Source organism: Eriocheir sinensis, chromosome 3 (genome assembly GCF_024679095.1).
Source record: "Eriocheir sinensis breed Jianghai 21 chromosome 3, ASM2467909v1, whole genome shotgun sequence".
NCBI classification, from domain to species: domain Eukaryota; kingdom Metazoa; phylum Arthropoda; class Malacostraca; order Decapoda; family Varunidae; genus Eriocheir; species Eriocheir sinensis.
This window is the reverse complement of record NC_066511.1, coordinates 6,204,400-6,226,039: the sequence shown is the minus strand read 5'-3', so window position 1 is coordinate 6,226,039 and position 21,640 is coordinate 6,204,400. Positions and strand designations below refer to the sequence as shown.

The 21,640-nt window shown below is 41.4% G+C and overlaps 1 protein-coding gene across 1 annotated transcript; it reads left to right on the top strand.

Moving 5' to 3' along the window:
- Positions 1-1,510: 1,510 nt before the first annotated feature.
- On the top strand, positions 1,511-16,143 carry LOC127003973 (pre-mRNA-processing factor 17-like). The gene is made up of 3 exons (XM_050871054.1): positions 1,511-1,677; positions 7,480-7,693; positions 14,719-16,143. Exons 1-3 carry the CDS (start codon positions 1,528-1,530, stop codon positions 16,059-16,061), a joined length of 1,707 nt encoding a protein of 568 aa, XP_050727011.1. The 5' UTR covers positions 1,511-1,527; the 3' UTR covers positions 16,062-16,143.
- Positions 16,144-21,640: the final 5,497 nt, after the last annotated feature.

Below are 21,640 nucleotides of genomic sequence, written 5' to 3'. Positions count from 1 at the left end.
GAGGAAGAATACAAGGAGACGGCATAACGTCACAGGAGTGAAGCAGTCTTGGCCCATAACATAGCCAGGCTGGCCGGACGCGCGACACCCAAACACCAACATTTTGCCTTCATGCCGGCTTACTCTGCCTTTGGTTGCGCCCACAGAGGCGAGTATGGCAGCATAACGTTTCATCGGTAAGGCAAAATAATATTTGTGGTGAAACATTATATAGGAGGCAAGAAAACTGAACTTAAAAAAGAGCGACACAAAAGAATACAGATGATTCCTTGATGGAAATTTCAAGGAAATCACCTGCAATTCACCTCCCATGGCTTTAACACACAATTAGGACACAATACTGGAATGTAGAGGTCTTTGGGTACTATCAGAAGTACAATGGAAACAGTTATTTTGCAAAACATGTAAAATAAGAGTGTAAACCTGGGCAAGCTGCCGAGTCGATTCGGCCCACGGGCACTCATTTGCCTGACAACGTTAATTCTCGTTCTCATTCTCTCATTCTTATTCTTTAATTCTCATTACCTCTCATTCTCCACCTCTTTCTCATCCTCATTCATCTCTCTCTCTCTCTCTCTCTCTCTCTCTCTCTCTCTCTCTCTCTCTCTCTCTCTCTCTCTCTCTCTCTCTCTCTCTCTCTCACACACACACACGTACGTTCTTCCTTTCTCATTCTTTGTCTCACACAGCGGCGGCGGAGCAGGGCCTGAAACCTCATCAACGGTGTAGAATGGTAGAACATTCTCTTATTCTCATTGTCTCTCTCTCATAACGAGTCTAGCTCCCTCGATCATTCTCATTCTTTCCCCATGCTTCACCTCACAGTGAAGAGCGGCGCCCGCTGCTCTGCTAAACATTATCGTACGTGCTGCCGGCAGCAAGTATTATAATTATTTAAAATTCCTAGTTTAAATCATAATACATACATCCCGGGCCGACCGCCGCGATGCACCCCACGCCGCCGGCCTTCACAGCCCTCCGCTCCCCAAACTAGCACCGCCCCACACGAATGACACAAATACACATGAAAATATACCCCCTGGGGTAACAGTATGTAACTCTGTGGGTGAGCCATATAAAGAAAAAGGATTGATTGATAGTTTATTGTTGCAAGTAAACAACAAAGGAGAAGGGAGGAGCATGCCATCCCAACCCCCAGGCAGTACAGAGTGTGATTATACAATACATGTATAAAAGGTTGATTGGAAGCCGGAAACAAAGACAGAAAAATTATAAAAGGGGAAGATCAAGAGTCAACCTCGGAAGAGGTCTAAAAATGGTATGCAGCCGCCTAAGACCAAGACCAAGGGCTTCTAAGCAGGATGTACCTGATCAAGCACTAACCTTGTATTTATTTCGTGCGTATGATGATGACAAAAATATGAAATAATCTAAAAATCAGTAATATTTTTCGTCTACTAAAATTTTATTATTTTAAATTTTCAAATAAGATCGTTGTTAAAAGTGTCCATTCCTTGTGTTGATTGAGGGGGTGGCGGCGGACGCTGCCTGTGGGCCCAAACAAACATGTCGTCGTTGCTCACCCTGCGGGGCTACGGCAGCGACAGCGACCTAGACGACACCGACGACCTCGTGCAGCACCTGAAGCCAATAGAGAGTGGCCACACGATAGGTCAAGACTTACAGATAGTCGTCTCGCCGGAAGTCACCTCCACCGTGAGTATCGAGCCTCAGACTTTCATGTCTTCCATGTCTTGCCCAACGTTGACTCACCTGCTTGACTACCTCACATCGTGATTTGGATGGTCATGGTAGGGTTTACAACTAGTTATGCATTAATGGCAGCCCAGCTCTGCTGGAACTTGTCTTCAAGTAGACTTCTGTGCCGTGAGCAGAGGTTACAAAACAACTTGGTGTATGGTAAGCAGACATTCAAAGAAAAAGTACACCGTTTACCGCATACTGTTGATGAGGTTTCAGGCCCCGCTTTGCTACCTGCTCCACAGGGCCATCAGCAATCAATATATTATTATTATTATTATTATTATCATCATCAATATATTATTAGCTCTGAAACTTATCCGCCATGCGTGTGTTTGTAATGTAGGATTTACGTTAAAGATTCGTTTTAGTAACGTGCCAGTATCTCATTATCTACTTTATGAAACATTACTTATCTCTTCATATATCTTTTCTTCAAACCTTCAACAGTCATGGAAACGCTTTGAAAATCCAATTCAAGAACTTTTTTTGGTTAAGATTTGTTTTAGGTCCGTGCCAGTATCTCATTACCTACCTTATGAAACATCAGTATCTCTTCATACATCTTTTCTACATACCTTCAACAGTCATGGAAACGCTTTGAAAATCCAATTCGTTTTTTTTTTACTCTTGAAAATAGGGGATAATGTTTACGAAAGCGTGTCGCCTCCTCTGGCGGCGGTGCAGCCGGTGTTGCGAGAAATACCTCCTCGCTGAAATAAGTCACATATACATGTGGGGGGGGTCGTAAAGTTCGGTTGGAGTAGTTTAAATATGCTCCCCGACCCTAAACCCTCTGCAAGCTATTTTACGGCTGCGGCAGGTGCAGCGTCGTTGCGGCTGCCGCCAGAGGAGGCGACGCGCTTCCGTAAACTTTTTCCCCTATTTTCGAGAGTAAAAAAAAAGTCCTTGAATTGGATTTTCAAAGTGTTTCCATGACTGTTGAAGGTTTGTAGAAAAGATATATGAAGAGATAGTGATGTTTCATAAAGTAGATTATGAGATACTGGCACGGACCTAATACGAATCTTTACCCTTTTTTTTTTTAGTCTTGAAAATAAGGGATAATGTTTACGAAAGCGCGTCGCCTCCTTTGGCGACGGTGCCGCCGCCGCAGCCGCAAAATAGCTCGCAGAGGGTTTAGAGTGGGGGAGCATATTTAAACTACTCCAACTGAACTTTACGACCTGCTAATGGAGGGGCTGCGCCCCTCTCGACCCCCACTTCTAACCAGGGGGGGCTGTGCCCCCCCCTGAACCCCACCACATGTATATGCGACTTATTTCTGCGAGGAGGTATTTCTTGCAACACCGGCTGCACCGCCACTGCGGCCGTTGCCAAAGCAAACCTGTTATTTTTTATGCAAATACCGCAAATTTTATCATGGAGCATGAATATAACCTTAGCTAACCTTACCTAACCTAACAAAACCCTCTGCAAGCTATTTTGCGGCGGCACCATATTCGCCGCGGCCAGCACCAGAGGAGGCAATGTATTAGTGCGAGGAATAGGGCTAACAGGGTATTAGGCTTTATTAACAGGTCGGTAACCAACAGGGGTGTAGAGGTCATCCTCAGACTCTATTTAGCGTTAGTTAGGCCACACTTAGATTATGCTGTCCAGTTTTGGTGCCCATACTACAGAATGGACATCAACTTGCTAGAATCAGTTCAGAGGAGGATGACCAAGATGATTCAGGGGCTGAGGAACCTCCCATATCAAAATAGGTTGAAACATCTAAACTTACATTCACTAGAGAGACGAAGAGTGCGGGGAGATCTGATAGAAGTATTCAAATGGGTCAAGGGTTACAACAAAGGCGATATAAGTAAAGTACTGAGAATTAGCCAGCAGGATAGAACTCACAGTAATGGATTTAAATTAGAAAAGTATAGATTTAGGAGAGATATAGGCAGGTGGTAGTGAGGTGTGGGTGCAGTAAGGTGACGGGGTACTGGATGCGTGCCTAGTACCGCCGGTATAACGAGGATCAAGCCTCTACCTGTAACCCCTGTAACTACACCTCACCCACCGTGAGTAGTGGGGGGGATTCTGGAGCTGCCCTGTGTAGGCCACCCGGCCTCTTGCAGTTTCCCTATGTTCTTATGTTCTTATGGATTTTGAAAGCATTTTCATGACAGTTGAAGGTTTGTAGAAAAGATATATGAAGAGCTACTGATGTTTCATAAGGTAGGTAATGAGATACTGGCACAGTACTAAAACAAATCTTAACCGGATTTACTGTTACTGTTACTTTTGGTGAGGTTTCAGCCCCCACTCTGCTGCCTCTGCGATTCACAGGGCCGTCAACAATATAATGATGTTAGCATCTAAAAAAATTATCAATGCACATGTTTGTAACGTTGTAGGATTTAGTGAATGAGTGAGTCTTCAGAGCTTTCTTGAAGGTTGCTTGTGTCATTTCAATAATCTTGGCATCATTACAGTCACTTAACCCTTTCCTTGCGCGCATTCTGGACGCACCTATCCCCTCAGGCGCAGTTGGGGAGCCCAATGGGGGGGTTCTTTTAACCTCTGTATCTCAAAAACTATTCATCACAGCTAAAAACCAAAAACACCACTGGAAAGAGGAGGTCCAGATCTATAGGAGTCGGTTATGTATGCCTCTTTTGCGAACGTACATGCATGTTCAGGAAGTGTTGAATGTTAACACTTACGTTGGTGCATGCGGGATGATCAGCTATATTGAGGTAACTGTGGACATCTCTTTTTCAGACTCTGGCAAGTGAGTATTGCCAACTGCAATATTTACAACTATTTTGTCATATTATTAATTGATTATTTACTTTGCTGCACATGATGCACAATTCCAGCTCTGTCTATAGCACATGTATTTGTATGTATGGAGGTTACTGAATTAGTCGGGCTGGCGCATCAGCAGAGTGCGGCTTCCTTTTGGGCCCTGTGTCTACCGGGTTCTGGGAAGCCCACCAGGGGAGAGAACCAGGTGAGAGAGAGAATCAGTCAGGTGATAGGTGAAGCTATGCAAAAATGCCGCTATATTGGGCAAGAACATCCACCAGTTACTCGTCCGTAGATTTGCCGCGCTGGGCTGATATAATTTTCCACCAAATTTAGTGAAAAACCCACTCAATTGGCAATCCTGTGTTGTGAGAATTAGTGTTGGAACACTCTCATACGCAGGAGATTTGAGTGCAGCTGGAGCTTGCAGTGAGCGTTTAGCGCCACCAGCAAATACGCCTAACGCCCGCTGCAAGCGTTTAGCAATGAAAGGGTTAACCATGTTTCAGGTAGCTCTAAAATATCAAGATTTTTTTTCTTTTTAGTATCACAAATATCCAACGTTTTTTTTCCTTCTCACTGAACATTTAACAGACGGAATTTATCTTTTGTGGTGAATGCCAGGCTAGTGGTCACCTAGACCACTCAATTAGGTGTGATGGCTGCAAAAAGTGGATTCACTACTACTGCACAGGGCTTCCCATCTACATCCTGTTATGTTTTGCAAAGACTAGCAGATAATATGACTGTAAAACATGCTGTTTCTCCAAGTATGAGGACAAAGATGGGAGGAAGAAGCTCAAACTAACATTGCTGTGCAGAAATCCTAGCTACTCAGTATAAAACAAGTAGATGGAGGAGAAATAGAGGACAGCTACAGGGACAGTGATCAAATACTCCCTCCCGGCCAGCCACAACCATCGACAGAAGCCACAGGTGCTACCCAGGAAAGGACAGTGTTGGGTATCAGTAGCTCCCCAGAAGACAATGGGAATGGGATCTCAAGCTGGTGTCACACTGGGCCTTTTTCCTCCAACCGCATTGGCAGTAGGCACAACCGGCAACTCCAAATTTTCTGTGTGTGTGTAACACATAACCGAGGTCAGCTGCCCAAATCCACAATGTAAACAAACCAGTTGCTCTGTATCCTCATGGCACCGTTTTAAAAAGTAAGGTCTGTTGTGGCTTGTGCTGTTTTTTCTCAAATTATGGACTTGTTGCTACAGTTAATTGGAAGGAAAAAGCTGTTGTGGGTACGATCATGGCTTCAAAGACGTGAGGACAGGAGTGTTCACCCAAACCAATAACTCGCTCCCGTTTGGTGGTACAGGCAACTGCAGTTGCTCCTAGCTCCAATGGTTGGAGGAAAACGCCCAGTGTGACACCGCCTTAGTCCGCTTCGTACACTTGCAGAGGTAGCACCGTGCGCGTGTGTCTGCATATGTTTGTGTTCTAGTGTGCGATCTTTGTGTTTGCAACACTATATTATTTCTATATTACACTATTCTTTATACTCTTTATATTTATATTATTATACCATGTTATTTATATTATTTATTGTTACTAGTTGTTAGTAAAATTACTTTTATTCTAAAAATTAAATGTAAAATGATTTTCATGTTAATATTTCTTTGGGATATGGGATGCAATAATGGGATTCCCATTAATTTAAATGGGGAAATTTGTTTTGTTTTTTTAGTGTTTTGATTTGTGAGCAAAATTCTGGAACGAATTAAACTCGTAAACTGAGGTTTGGCTGTATTTGCAAATTATTGCATTCATAAGTTCCCAAAATCTTCCCTGTTACTCCCAGGGTGATGATTTATAGATAAAAACAGAAAAATGCAGCATAAGTACTTAAAAGTTCAAATATTTATGTGCATACAAAGCACTTCCCTTAGAGGTAGGTATATAGATATATGTACTAAACACTGCATGTGTTTAGTTACTATTTTATCCATGATAGGTTACTATCTTAGCAGCAAAAGTTTTCTATCTTTGTGGCAATGGCTTGCCATTTCAGTTCCAATAGAATGGTATATACTGCAACATTAATTCTTCAAATTTATCTTACTAATGTCTTCTGATTATCAGAGAAACTGTAATAACACCGTGAAAAAATCCCGTAATAAACGCCGCTGAGTGCCCGGAATCAAACCTGTCCCTTCTGAGTAGTAAGGTAATATCTAAGTAGTGGGTGCTCCTGCAAGAACATTTAGTGTAAAAAATAATTCAATCAAAAGACCCATAATGAACACCACTGAGTGCCGGGAAACGAACCCATACCTTCTGAGTAGAAGTCAGGGCAGCATATCGACTATGCCACTGAAGAGCTAAAAGGTCACCGTGCCAGCTGCCACTTCTGTGACCTATTCCTGATGCTCCCGCCCCGCACTGACGTAGTTGGTATGCTACCTTAACTTCTACTCAGAAGGTATGTGTTCAATTCCCGATACTCAGTGGTGTTCATTACGGGTCTTTTGATTGTATTTTTTTTCACCCTATATGTGGTTCTCGCAGGAGCACTCACTACTTAGATATTACCTTTCTACTGTGTGCGCTGATGTTCAGATTCACTGCATGACATTATGTGGTATCAGTGTTGTCAAGCCCCACAGAATATATGGACACTGACATCACTGATGCACACCAGGGACACAACTTGTTATGAAATGTGCTCTGGACAGACCTGACAACTGCTCAGGGTGAGAACAGTATATGTGTAGTAGAGGTGAACCACTTGAGGAGAAGAATGAAAATTGGTATGATGTGGATAGGAGAGTAAAAAGAAGCGATCGTAGAATTTGGGAGTGAATGAATCTTTATTTGGTGAAGTGGTTTTGTCATGTGATTAGCTTGTACAAAATTATAATAGACTGATGAGAGTGACTGGAAGACTGAGAAATTTCCAATTTTCTATTATAATAATATGGAGCTAAGATATACTGAACTTTTTTCACATATAAATCTAACTTGTATATACATGAATTTCAGAAAGAACTTGATGATCGTCAGCACATAGATCCAGATCAAAAGGAGCTGATGTACAATCCCAAATTTGATGAACTCTACGCTCCTGTGCTGGGCCCAGAAGCTGTTCATTCCAAGTACCATGAAGTGGACAGGAATACCTTGGCTGGCTATGTAGAGACTGCACACTTCAATGATTTTGAGTTTGAGTCTCAAAGAAGAACCTTCACAACATATGGTAAGTTGCTCTTGTGTAAAGTGGATGAAACAGTATGTAGTAAGCTCTCTCTCTTCATTAATTTTGGTGCTTGTGTGTGTGTGTGTGTGTGTATTTACCTACAGACGCCCCCCTGCCGTTCGCGGCCTCACCGTTCATGGATTCGCTTATACGCAGGTAGGGTAATTGCGACACCCCCCGCTGAATGCGGATGAAAACTCGCGTATGCGCAGTCTGATCCTTACTAAGTGCCGCTTTCACAGTCACTTTTGTTTGTTTTGATCGTTACCTATGAGCAGTGATCGCCGAAACTGAATTTTTTGGGAATCATGGAATTGCAGCCAAACAGTCAGTCCAAATTTCACAGTTGAGTTATACGGATGATTTTCTACAACTTTTATTCAATGAGATTCATTCCAGAATGGGAAAAAACTACAAAAATTTACAAAAATTATTTATTGAGTTTCACCACAACTTTGGCTCTCTGTAGGCAGTAAATTTCCAGGTGAAAGATTATTAACTATAATTTTCAGACTCCATTGTGATAAAATGAGCAACTTTTCTTCAATAATTTTATCTGTACATCGCACCAGTAAAAAGTTGAATTTCGGGAATCATGAAATTTCAGCCAAATGCGACAACCTAGAAAGAAACAGATTTCACGGCAGGGTGCACCAGAAAATTTTCTATAAAACATCTTTTATGACTTTTTCTCAGTTTCAAAGTGTATTTTTCGATGATTTTTGCATTATGGGGGATCTCTCGAGAAAAACTTTTACGGTTTGGAGGGGTTAATAACCTGTTTCCCCAAGTAAGCCATTTCTGTCTGCCTTACTTTCGAACATCTTCAACTTCACTACAATTAAAATCTCCCACTAATATTACTTTTTTGCTCTTCTGTTCTGAATTCTCTCAGAATGTCATTTAACATTCCTCATCTCGTCCGGTAATTAGCCTTAGGGGTAAATTTTAAATTTGTTTATCATCATAACACCTCCACCCCTCTGATCCTTCCTGTTTTGTCTCCCAACAATATATTTTTCTTGTGTTTTAAACATGACATCTGCTTATTTTGTTTCATTGGGGCAAACAATTTCCAGCTGTTTTTCTATGAGTTTTTATTTTTATTTTTTATTATTACCTCATCTATATTAGTATAAATGATCTCTAACTCATCTGTTTCTCTCTTTGCCTCTCCTTGTACACCACTTTCTTATTCTGTCATCCATGTTTTTCTGATTTGCTTCTTTCCTCAATAGACCATATTCGCTATTAGTTTACGTCTTCGCCACTTGAGGCCCCTCACGTGCATGTCCGTGGCAACGGCGATGCTTTACCCATTGTTTACTAACTTTCAGTCCTGGTGTTGTCTACTTCAGCACTTTGTATTTAACCCCTTCTCTTCGGCGACGGCGACGTCGTCACCGTATGGAAAGGTATAGTCCTCTTCTAAACCTCTTAATCCTCTTCTAATCCTCTTAAGAGGAAATGGAAGAGGATTAAGTGGAATTAAAAGGGATTGAGCGGTTTAGAAGAGGATTAATCCTCTTTCATTTCCTCTTGACCCTTTCCATACTGTGACGCCGACATCTGCATCACGGATGGAAAGGGTTAAAGCACTTATTTTATGACTAGAAGTCAAAATAGCACACCTTCAGAAATAATACCTAAAGTACCTAACATCAAATTGAATCTAGCTAGATTATCTCAATCATATATATTTGGTGCGTCTCTTTGATACAATGCATGACGTCATCAGCAGCCAATCAGATGAAAGGGGGGGCGGAGCTTAGCCAGAATGGGGGAGGGGCTTCTCGGTGCAAATTGGCCAAGTTATTTTGGACAGACTATAGTTGTAATTTACAGGAACGGAGCTATGCTCGTGCTGTCCCGTCTTTCCAACTACAGTACTCTCTTGAGTTTCGTGTTTGCTTCGTTCTGAAGGTTTAGCGATAAACTCGAGGATCGCGAAACTCGAGGTATTGCAATACATGAAAAAGCGCTTATTGGATCTGGCCCGTGGAAAAAAATTACTTTTTTTTTTTTCGACTTGACTCCCTTGTTATCACAATTTTTTCGACTTTACTCTCTTGTTATCTCAAAATATGTACCTTGGTAATAGGCAGAAAATGGGAAGTGAGAACAGGTCGTTCTGAAGCCACAGTTGAAGGCGGCTGCCTTACACTTGGCTGGCAGTTCTGAATACACGCTTGTGATCCATGTGGTGTCGTCTGCTAATGTAAGGGTGGTTGCTCGCGGTCACCCGTGGTACAGTTGGACAAACCTATAGCTTCTGGTAGTTTTCTGTGTGTTATGGTATAATCTGCTAACTCTTTATGTTATAAATCATGAAATCACTAACATCATGATTGACTTGTCAATGCCTATCGAACGTAAACCACTGCCGCCGCCGCAAAATAGCTCGCAGAGAGGTTCAACTTGCTTACTACTTCCATATTTCCCTCACCGCTCACAAAGACCACAAGCAGACAAAAAAGAACAAATCCAGGCAAATTAACACTTTTAATGCTGTGTATTCCCACAGCGCGCATGCGTGGTGGACAGCAGAATGACTAATTTCAGCGGGGAGATATTTCTCGCAACACCGGCCAGTGTATAGTGAACCTTCTTCTTCTTTTGACCTGTAACACTTTGTATTGCTTCTTAGGTCCTCCTCCTCCACACTTTTACACTTCACAACATACATTTAGGGCCGCTTTCACAGTCATTTTGTTTGTATTGATCATTATCAGTCGCGGGTATCGCCGCTGTAGTAGTATTTCCATGTGAAACTGGCCGGTAGGTAGTGATGTGATGTGATGGTGTCGGAGGTATTGCCTTTACAACGGCACCTCATGGCAGCTGCGGGGTTAGCCTCGCCCTGCACCTCACCACACACTCTCTACACCTGTCGCTTTCTCTGCAGCCACCACTATCCCATAGGCCAATTTCACGTGGAAAATTATAGCGTCGATCGCTGCCATTGGTAACGATCAAAACAAACAATGACTGTGAAAGCGGCCGTTATTTACTTCACAGTGTGCACTTATACACTTCACCCTGAACTTAGGTGTTTTTTCTGTTCTTTTCTTTCCCTGATTTTGGTTTTCTGTGCCCTTTTGCTATTTTCCACTGTTACTTTTCACCGTCGCTGCCATGCATTACAGGTCAAAAGTAGAAGAAGAAAACAACACCGGGAGATCTACAATTTTCATAGACTCGAGAAAAAAGTTTTTTGGACTGTGGTTCCACAGCAAGGGGTGTTCTCTTATCTTGTTAATCAATTAGTAAGCAAAGCAGCTCTGCCAGTCCATTTTACGAGTCTCTTGGTGGGCCACCTTCCACTGCTCCTCGCTCCTCAGCCACTGCCGTCGTCTGTTTGTTTACATGCAGCCATTTGATACCCAGGTACCCACGCTTGTACTCTCAACTGTTTTCCATTCATACGGACAACCAACAACTCGCTCCTGGTTGGGCATACAGGCAAACGCAGTTGCCCATAGCCCCAATAGTTGGACACCGCCTTTTAAGGCAGCACGCATGACGCCGACGGTAGGTAGACGTGACCCGAACATGTCAAAGCACCACGAAACTCGTGGCGGTAATGTGCGAAAGTCGTGATGGTAAGAATTTAGGACTAAGCGCTAAACTCGAGGATCGTGAAACTCGAGAGGGTACTGTACTTCTGTCTAATTTGGACTTAAATGCGCTTATTGACTTAGCCTGTACCACTTCCCTCTCCAGCCCATTCCAGACCCCCACCCATCTCCGTGGGAAGCTGTTCTTCTTGATGTCTCTTCTACAAATTCCTTTTCTCAGCAGTTTTCCATTTCCTCTTTAGTTTCTCTCTTCTCTTATCAAAAGGTCATCTCTATCCAATTTCTCTGACCATTCATCACCCTATACACTGCTATTAAATCTCCTCTTTCCCTTCTAATTTCCAATGTAGGGAGGTTCAGTCTCAGCAATCTTTCTTCATAAGGCAGGCCGCTCAGCCTAGGTGCCATTTTTATTGCGCTCTCTGTATCCTCTCCAGTTTTCTAACGTGTTTCTTAAGTGATGGCGACCAAGCTTCTGATCCATATTCTAGTCTAGGGTGTATCAAGGTCACAATTAATTTCCTTACCATGTCCTCATCAGGGTATGTGAATGCTGCTCTGATGTTCCTCCACAGGTTGTATGTCTCAGCTGATATTTTATTCACATGTCTTTCTGGAGACAAGTTTTCTGTGATCATCACTCCAAGGTCTTTTCTTCTTTCTTCTTGTCTAACTTATCCTTACCCAACTTATGATGTCCCTCTACTCTCATTACACTCTTTCCAAATTCAATAACTGCACTTTTTGGTATTATATTCCATTTCCCACTTCCTGCTCCACTCCCACACTGTGTCCAGGTCTCTCTGGAGCAGCAAGCAGTCCTCCTCTTTTTCCACTCTTCTCATTATCTTAGCATCATCAGCAAACAGACTCATATAGCTATCCACTCCTTCTATCATATCATTAACATACTGCAAACATAATTGGGGCCAACACAGAGCTTTGCGGAACTTCACTCATGACATTTTTCCAACTTGATTTCCTGTCTAATAGTTGTTCTCATCATCCTGTTCTTCAGAAAATCATCCATCCACTTTAGAAGTCCTCCTCCTAATTTACCCACTGTCTCCAGCTTCCACATCAACCTCCTATGCGGCACCTTGTCAAAGGCCTTTTTCGAGTCCAGGTAGACAGCGTCAGCCCATCCATCTCTCTTCTGTACAATATCTATCACCCATTTCACGTCCATTTCTTTTTTACAATTCTTTCACATATTTTTGACACTACGCTCGTAAGGGAAACTGGTCAATAATTAAGTGGGTCATTTCTTCTTCCGCTCTTGTAGATGGGGACTATGTCAGCTTTTTTCCAGTCCAGAGGGGCTACACCCTCACCCAATGATCTTTTTATAACTTTGTGTATTTTATCCACTAATTGATTCCAACACTCCTTCAGCATCCATTTGGAAACACTGTCGGGATCCTGTGACTTCCTCACATCTACTGTAGATTCTCCATTTCATTAGTTATCTCCTGCACTGTGATTTCTATGTCACACAGGAAGGGCCCTCTTGGGCCCTGCCCCCTGTGTGTGTGTGTGTGTGTGTGTGTGTATTTACCTATTTGTCGTCTACCGGGCGCAACCTAAGCTCTAATAGTCCTGTCTCCATATCTACATTCATCCAGCCTTTCCTTCATTTGTTGGACACTGCTCGCCTCCACCACCTCTTCCCGCAAGCTGTTCCAAGTGTTAACACTTCTATATGGAAAACTATACTTTTTCAAGTCACTCAAACAGGTTCCTTTATTAAATTTCTTTCCATGTCCTCTCAGCCCCTGCGTTCTCGCAGTTAAGAAGAAATTGTCTCTATCCACCTCATCAAACTTATTTACCAACTTATACAGCATGATCAGGTCTCCTCTCTCCCTTCTTTGTTCCAGTGTCGTCAAGTTTATCTCCTTCAATCTGTCTTCATACGTCATATTCGAGAGTTGTGGGACCATTTTAGTTGCAATTCTCTGCATCCTTTCCAACTTTTTGATATCCTTCTTTTTGTGAGGCGACCACACAACTGCAGCATATTCAAGTTTTGGTCTTATCAGTGTTGTTATTATTCTCTTCCTTTCTTTGTCCTTGAAATGGAATGCTACCCTTATATTTTGCATCATCCTGTAGGTTTCTCCAAATAGCTTGTCTATGTGCTTTTCTTGGGGTAGTGTGTCTAGCATCGTTACTCCCAAATCTTTTTCTTCATGTACTACCTATATGTTTTCATCAGTCTTTTTTTACTTTTCCCCATTTCCATAACATGGCAATTATTTACATTAAATTCCATATCCCATAACTGGCTCCATATATACACTCTATCCAGGTCTTTTTTAAGTTCTTCACAGTCTTCCTCCGTCCTTACTTTTCTTATTAACTTTGCATCGTCTGCAAAAAGGCTCGTATAACTTTTTATACCTTTTGGCATATCATTTATATATATATATATATATATATATATATATATATATATATATATATATATATATATATATATATATATATATATATATATATATATTATGAACATTATTGGTGCCAGAACTGAGCCTTGAGGAACTCCATTCTCTACTCTCCTCCAATTAGATTTCTCTTCCCTAATCACCATCCTCATTTCTCTTCCTGTTAAGTAATCCTTCATCCACTCGATAACCTTTCCCCCCATTCCTCCCCACTGCTGTAGTTTCCAGATTAACCTTTTCTGCGGAATCTTGTCAAAAGCTTTTTTCAAATCGAGATATACACAATCAGCCCATCCTTCTCTCTCTTGCACCACATCTATTGCTCTTGAGTAGAAACATAGTAAGTTGGTGACATACGATTTCCCTTTTCGAAATCCAAACTGTCCCTTATTTATCATGTTTTCCTTTTCTAAATGTTCAACTTTTTTTTTTTTTTTATTATACTTTCACAAATCTTGCACATTACACTTGTCAAAGAGACTTCTATAATTCAGTGGTTCAGTTTTATCTCCACTATAATAAACTGGTACAATGTTTGCTCTCTTCCACTCTATGGACACTTTTCCTGTATTTATAGAGCATGTTATTATGTCATAAAGTGGCTCCAATAATTCATTTCTACACTCAGCACTGCGTGTGTGTTTGTGTGTGTTTTCTCTCATCCCTAATCTTTTCTTACTGAATCGTGTCAAGCCTTTCTTTCTCTAACCAATCTTTTCTTTAATGCCCAACTCTTTCTGTACTTTCTCTTCAGTTTTTTTTTCTCTCTCTCTCTCTCTCTCTCTCTCTCTCTCTCTCTCTCTCTCTCTCTCTCTCTCTCTCTCCCCCCCCCCCCCCACACACACACACACACACACATTAGGGTTGATGCCCCATCTCCTCCAGGTAGCAATGGTAGAAGTTTTCTAATCAGCCTGTTTTTTTCATGATTTTTGGCTACAATTAATTAATAAAGATAAAAGGTTATAATTAATTTCAATCACTTTCTTTCCCTCTACAGGCTATGCTGTTGACCCATCCATATCTGGTGCACCAGAAGATGGCAGAAGATATATTGGGGATGTGACCAGTGCTGAGAAGACTTCAGGGATCACAGTGTTTGAAACTCAGCACAAAGCAGACTTGCCAAAGAAGAGGAAACGTGACAAGAATGATGATGCAGGAGATACTGAAGGATTCAAAGGGCCTTGGGCTAAGTTTGAAAATGAAAAGACTGTAATGAAGCCATCAGAGGAAGAGCAACATGAACTTGATGAGATACTGGCAAAGCGGCAAAAGAGAGGGAAGCAAACTGATGATAAGCCAATTGAGGAAAAATCTTTGTTGCATATCAAAGATGCATATGACTATCAGGGAAGATCCTTTTTGCATGTTCCACAAGATGTTGGTGTTAATTTGAAGTCCACTGATCCACCTGAAAAATGTTTTATGCCCAAGAAAATGATTCATACTTGGAAAGGTCACACCAAAGGTGTGTCAGCTATACGATGGCTTCCAAACTCAGCTCATCTTCTTTTGTCTTGCTCTATGGATACCAAAATAAAAATATGGGAAGTTTACAATAATAGGAGGTGCATTAGGACATACATGGGACATAAGCAAGCAGTTAGGGATGCCTGTTTTGATAATACTGGTAAGCAGTTTCTCTCAGCTGGTTATGACCGGTTTATCAAGCTATGGGACACTGAGACTGGAGATTGTATTTCCAGGTTTACAAGCAGAAAAATACCATATTGTGTTAAATTCAACCCAGATGATGATAAGCAAAACCTCTTTGTTGCTGGCACATCAGATAAAAAGATTGTGTGCTGGGACATTCGAAGTGGTGAGATTGTCCAAGAATATGATCGCCATTTGGGAGCTGTAAACACAATCACTTTCATTGATGAAAACAGAAGATTTGTTTCCACATCAGATGACAAAAGCTTGAGGGTATGGGAATGGGATATTCCTGTTGATTTCAAATATATTGCTGACCCTTCAATGCATTCAATGCCTGCTGTTACTCTTTCACCAAACAAGAAGTGGCTGGCCTGTCAAAGTATGGATAACAAAATTGTAATATTTTCTGCCTTAGACCGCTTTAAAATGAATCGGAAAAAGGTTTTCACAGGCCACATGGTGGCAGGGTATGCTTGCACTCTAGATTTCTCTCCAGACATGTCATATCTGGTGTCAGGAGATGCTGATGGAAAGGCTCATGTGTGGGACTGGAAGACAACAAAACTTTACCAGAAATGGAAAGCTCATGATGATGTATGTATTGGTATATTGTGGCATCCACATGAAACGAGTAAAATTGCCACAGCTGGCTGGGATGGTCTTATCAAGTATTGGGACTAAGCATTAAGAATTTATATGTACAAGGAAAGATGTGTACAAGATGTTTAATTTTATATATATGTATAAAAATTACACAAATGGTTCACTAAATATTTTATTTTTCCTGTTTAGGATAATTAATTTCTCCTAGGCTGCCACGGCATAAGAAAACATTTTGTGTGGGATGGATTACTCCCTCAAACATATTATTTCCTTTTGTAACTAAATACAATAGTATTTGATTTACATCCCATATTAAATATTCATTGTATTTGAATGCCAAATGTGTCTAAGAGAAAGGTTTAGAGTGATTGAAGGTGGGTATGAATGGTGCATATTTCTTAAGAGGTGAAGAGATGTCAGCTGATGAAATTGAGGAAGATATATAAATGAATGGTTGGTGTGTAACAAAATTATTTGTCAGTTAGAAATTATTGGGTATGTAGCCTATATAATGTAGGAGTTTTTTATGTGAGACACTGGAAAAAGAGGATGCAGATGATGTGAATAACCCATTAGTAGGGAGGATGTTATAAGAGGTGTGAGAAGATGGAAAGGCAGCAGAATCAGATTAAATCCGTTATGATTTAATAAGAATGGAGGAGAGGTGGTGATTGATAGAATGGGTGAATTATTTGATTGAATTAGGTAAGAATGCACCAGAGAAATGGGTTGAATATACATAGACTGACTTAGAGGAAGATACAAGAGAAAAGAAAAGAGTTGAATGATGCACATACTGCAGTAACAAATATGACAGGTGATTTTCTTTGTTGCAGTGAATGAAAGACTAAATGGATTGAGAATGCAAAGGGGCTGCATGAGGAGCAGGATGGTTTTTGCTTGGAGAGCAGAGGGCAATATATTTTTGGCAAATCACCTGATTAAGAAGGTAAATAAAAGCATGGAGGTAAGTTGTACCTCAGTTTTCTGGAATTTGAGAAAGTTTATTATAGGATAAGCTAGGAAAATGTGCAGAGTCTAAACACACCACCTGCGGTTATAGCAGCCTGGAAATTTCTTGCCATGTGATTTCCTTATGAAGCCATATTAGTGGCTCACGCCAGTGAAGTGAAAAGATTGAGGTGAGTGACGTCTCCAGGTTCTACTGAGTGCATTGGCTATGCCAGATTGTTTGTCCACCAGTCGGTCATATCGCATATCAGGAAAAAATGCATGAAAATAGCGTAATATATATTTGTGACTCCAGTGGGCATACTATATTTGTCGATATTCTCTGCATATGTTTCCACTCATCATAGTAGTACCTATGCTTATTCATTGTTGCTTCATATTTTATTGATAGATAAAATGACTGCTGCAGCATCTTATTTTTTTATTTATTTATTTATTTTTTACAACAAAGGAGACAGCTCAAGGGCACACAAAAAAAGGAAACAATAATAAAAAACAGCCCGCTACTCGCTGCTCCTAAAAAAGAATCAAAAGAGGTGGCCGAAAGAGAGGTCAGTTTCGGGAGGAGAGGTGTCCTGATACCCTTCTCTTGAAATAGTTCAAGTCGTAGGCAGGAGGAAGTACAGATGAAGGAAGATTGTTCCAGAGTTTACCAGTGTAAGGGATGAAAGAGTGAAGATGCTGGTTAACTCTTGCATAAGGGGTTTGGACAGTATAGGGATGAGCATGAGTAGAAAGTCGTGTGCAGCGGGGCCACGGGAGGGGGGAAGGCATGCAGTTAGCAAATTCTGAAGAGCAGTCAGCGTGGAAATATCGATAGAAGATAGAAAGAGAGGCAACATCGCGACAGAATTTAAGAGGTAGAAGACTATCAGAAGAGCTGTGTGAGTGGAGCCCCCCCACCTGTGAGATGCATACTCCATACGAGGGCGGACAAGGCCCCTGTATATGGATAGCAACTGCGCGGGGGAGAAGAACTGGCTGAGACGATACAGAACGCCCAACCTCGAGGAAGCTGATTTAGCGAGAGAGGAGATGTGAAGTTTCCAGTTGAGATTTTGAGTTAAGGATAGACCGAGGATGTTTAGTGTTGAAGATGGTGATAGCTGAGTGTTGTCGAAGAATAGGGGATAGGTGTTTGGAAGATTGTGTCGAGTTGATAGGTGGAGAAATTGAGTTTTTGAGGCACTGAAGGACACAAGGTTCCTTCTGCCCCAATCGGAAATGATAGCAAGGTCTGAGGTGGGCAGGACACTTTGTTATGGAAAGAAGATCATTGATGAATAACAGGAAGAGAGTGGGTGATAGGACAGAGCCCTGTGGAACACCACTGTTGATAGGATTAGGGGAAGAACAGTGACTGTCTACCACCGCAGAGATAGAACGGCCGGAAAGGAAACTGGAGATAAAGGAACAGAGAGAGGGATAGAATCCGAAAGAGGGCAGTTTAGAAAGAAAAGACTTGTGCTAGACTCTATCGAAGGCTTTCGATATGTCTAGCGCAACAGAGAAAGTTTCACCAAAACGGCTAAGAGAGGATGACCATGAGTCAGTTAAGAGAGCAAGAAGATCGCCAGTAGAATGCCCCTTGTGGAACCCATACTGGCGATCAGATAGAAGGTTAGAAGTGGAAAGGTGCTTTTGAATCTTCCGGTTAAGGATTGATTCAAAAGCTTTAGATATACATGAAAGTAAAGCTATAGGGCGGTAGTTTGAGGGATTGGAACGGTTATCCTTCTTAGGCACAGGCTGTACAAAGGCATACTTCCAGCAGGAAGGAAAGGTAGATGTTGATAGGCAGAGACGAAAGAGTTTGACCAGGCAGGGTGTCAGCACGGAAGCACAGTTTTTAAGGACAATAGGAGGCACTCCATCAGGTCCATAAGCCTTCTGAGAGTTGAGGCCAGAGAGGGCATAGAAAACATCATTTGGAAGAATTTTAATAACAGACATAAAGGAGTCAGAGGGGGGATGATTAGGAGGAATATGCCCAGAATCGTCCAGGGTGGAGTTCTTACAGAAAGTTTGAGTGAAGAGTTCAGCCTTAGAGACAGATGAGACGGCAGTGCTGCTGTCAGGGTTAAGGAGAGGAGGGAAAGAGGAAGAAGTGAAATTGGAGGAGATATTTTTGGCTAGATGCCAGAAGTCACGGGAAGAATTAAAAGAAGCAAGGTGTTGACATTTTCTATTGATAAAAGAAGTTTTGGTAAGTCGGAGAATAGATTTGGCACGATTCCGGGCTGAAATGTAAAGGTCATAGTTAGCGGGAGTTCGAAGGCTCTGAAACCTTTTGTGAGCTGCCTCTCGATCTATCTTTAATAGCACGAGAACAAGCATGATTAAACCAAGGCTTTTTAGCATGAGGAGTAGAGAAAGAACGTGGAATGTATGCCTCCATTCCAGAGACAATCACCTCTGAGATGCGCTGGGCACACACAGAGGGGTCTCTCTCCTGGAAGCAGTAATCATTCCATGGGAAATCGTAAAAGTACATCCTCAGGTCGTCCCACTGAGCTGAAGCAAAATGCCAGAAGCATCGCCTCTTCGGTGGGTCCAGAGGATGTACAGGAGCAATAGGACAGGAAACAGAAATAAGGTTATGATCGGGGGAGCCCAATGGAGAGAACAGTTTGACAGAGTGAGCAGAAGGATTAGAGGTAAGGAAGAGGTCTAGTATGCTGGGCCTGTCTCCAAGACGGTCGGGAATACGTGTAGGGTGCTGAACCAACTGCTCTAGATCGTTGAGGAGAGCAAAGTTGTAGGCTTGTTCACCAGGCTGGTCAGTGAAAGAGGATGAAAGCCAAAGCTGGTGGTGAACATTGAAATCTCCTAAGATGGAGATTTCAGCAAAGGGAGAGTGAGTCAAGATGTGCTCCACTTTAGAATTCAAATAGTCTAAGAATTTTACATAGTTAGTAGAGCTAGGTGAGAGATAAACAGCACAGATGTATTTAGTAATAGAATGACAATGAAGTTTTAGCCAGATGGTGGAAAATTCAGAAGAGTCAAGGTTGTGGGCACAAGAGCAAGTGATGTCATTGCGCACGTAGGCGCAACATCCAGCTTTGGATTGAAATTTAGGATAGAGATAGTAGGAGGGAACAGAGTAGAGGTTGATGTCAGTAGCCTCAGAAACCTGTGTTTCGGTGAGGAAGAGAAGATGAGGTTTAGAGGAGGAGAGTTGGTGTTCCACAGAATGAAAATTAGAACGAAGACCACGAATGTTACAGAAATTGATAAGGAGGAGGTTCGAGGAGTTATCAGGACACCTCTCAAGTCGGCAGCCAGAATTAAGGGGAGTCCTCCCTGGTGGAATTTATGGTCCCCCCCCTCCCAGGCGGGGACTCCGAGGCAATGTTATTTTTCGCCATTTTGAATTTTGAATTTTGGGAAAAGGTGTGTGTGTTGTGTGAATGTAGTATGGTGTAGAAAGAGAGAGGAACTGTCTTTAGTGAGCATGCTGAACTGCTCTCTGGTGTTGATGAGAAAAATGGGAAACGGTTCTATAGTGAGGACATGGGAAGGGCCTTTGGAGGGCTTCAGCACCCTCCTCGCTTCCCATATATACCTCACCGGGAGTGGATTACGCCCGTTCGGTAGGTGTCTTCCTACCTCCTCCTCCTCCTACTACTGGTAGCTACAAAGAGAAGAGAGAACAGCTCAGCTGAAGACTCCCCATTCTCTGATCGATAAGTGAGTCAAAACTAGAAACCTTTTATATGCATGACAAAACATAACCTTTTGCCTACAATATGTATAAGGCACAACTCTGGAAACATTTTACAAGTAGGTGAAACATTGGCCTAAATTTTTTTTCAAACTATTTAGCCAAGCATCCCCCGCTAGTTCCGCCATTGCTGAGCTGTGCGCTTACGTTTTCTCTAGTACCTGCTAGAGGGAGACCATTGTAAAACTATAAATGTGGCCATGGGTGCCCTATCATTCCCAACTCACCCTACACCTTACGAAGCAGTCTTCTTGCTCAACTGATAGTCTTTTCCATTCACAGAAAAGTAAGAACACTGTGTAAGAGCTTCACCTTCATCAGAAGATATGCTTTTGAATGATAATATATATAGTAAATGAAACTAATTGCTATGCAGGTCAAGCTAATCATAGGATATATCAAACAGCATTTTGAAGTACATGTCAATAACTATATGATTTTCTTGTGTTCTCAAAAGGAAAATATAGGATATAACATTTTTTTTAGAACATGCATATATCGGAAATCTGAAGGAAAATAAAAAAAATAATGAAAATTTGTAAGTCTATAATTTACATATCTTTCTTATATACTAGACTACTGGGTTGAGCAAAAGGAAATGAATATATGCCGGAGATGATACTATATATAATTATGAGTCGGCAGAAAAGCCATAAAGCCTATATATATGCTATATTATAGCTATATATACGTACATGATGTATGTACGCAGTAGTATATATATATATATATATATATATATATATATATATATATATATATATATATATATATATATATATATATATAAGTGGGTATATGAAAAAGCGAGTATGTAACTCAAATTGATGTTGTAATGGTAAATAGCTATTTTATAGGTCAGACAATGAATGAAATACATACCTTACTTCGAAAAAGATGAAAATTTCACAAGATTAATAAGAATAAGATCAATAAACATAAACAATCAGATATGTAC

Bases quoted from the DNA above. Each gene is read 5' to 3' on its own strand.
- LOC127003973 (XM_050871054.1), top strand. From the start codon at position 1,528: ATGTCGTCGTTGCTCACCCTGCGGGGCTACGGCAGCGACAGCGACCTA. The intron at 1,678-7,479 runs GTGAGTATCGAG...CATGAATTTCAG, and splicing joins CGCCGGAAGTCACCTCCACC to AAAGAACTTGATGATCGTCA. The intron at 7,694-14,718 runs GTAAGTTGCTCT...TTCCCTCTACAG, and splicing joins AAGAACCTTCACAACATATG to GCTATGCTGTTGACCCATCC.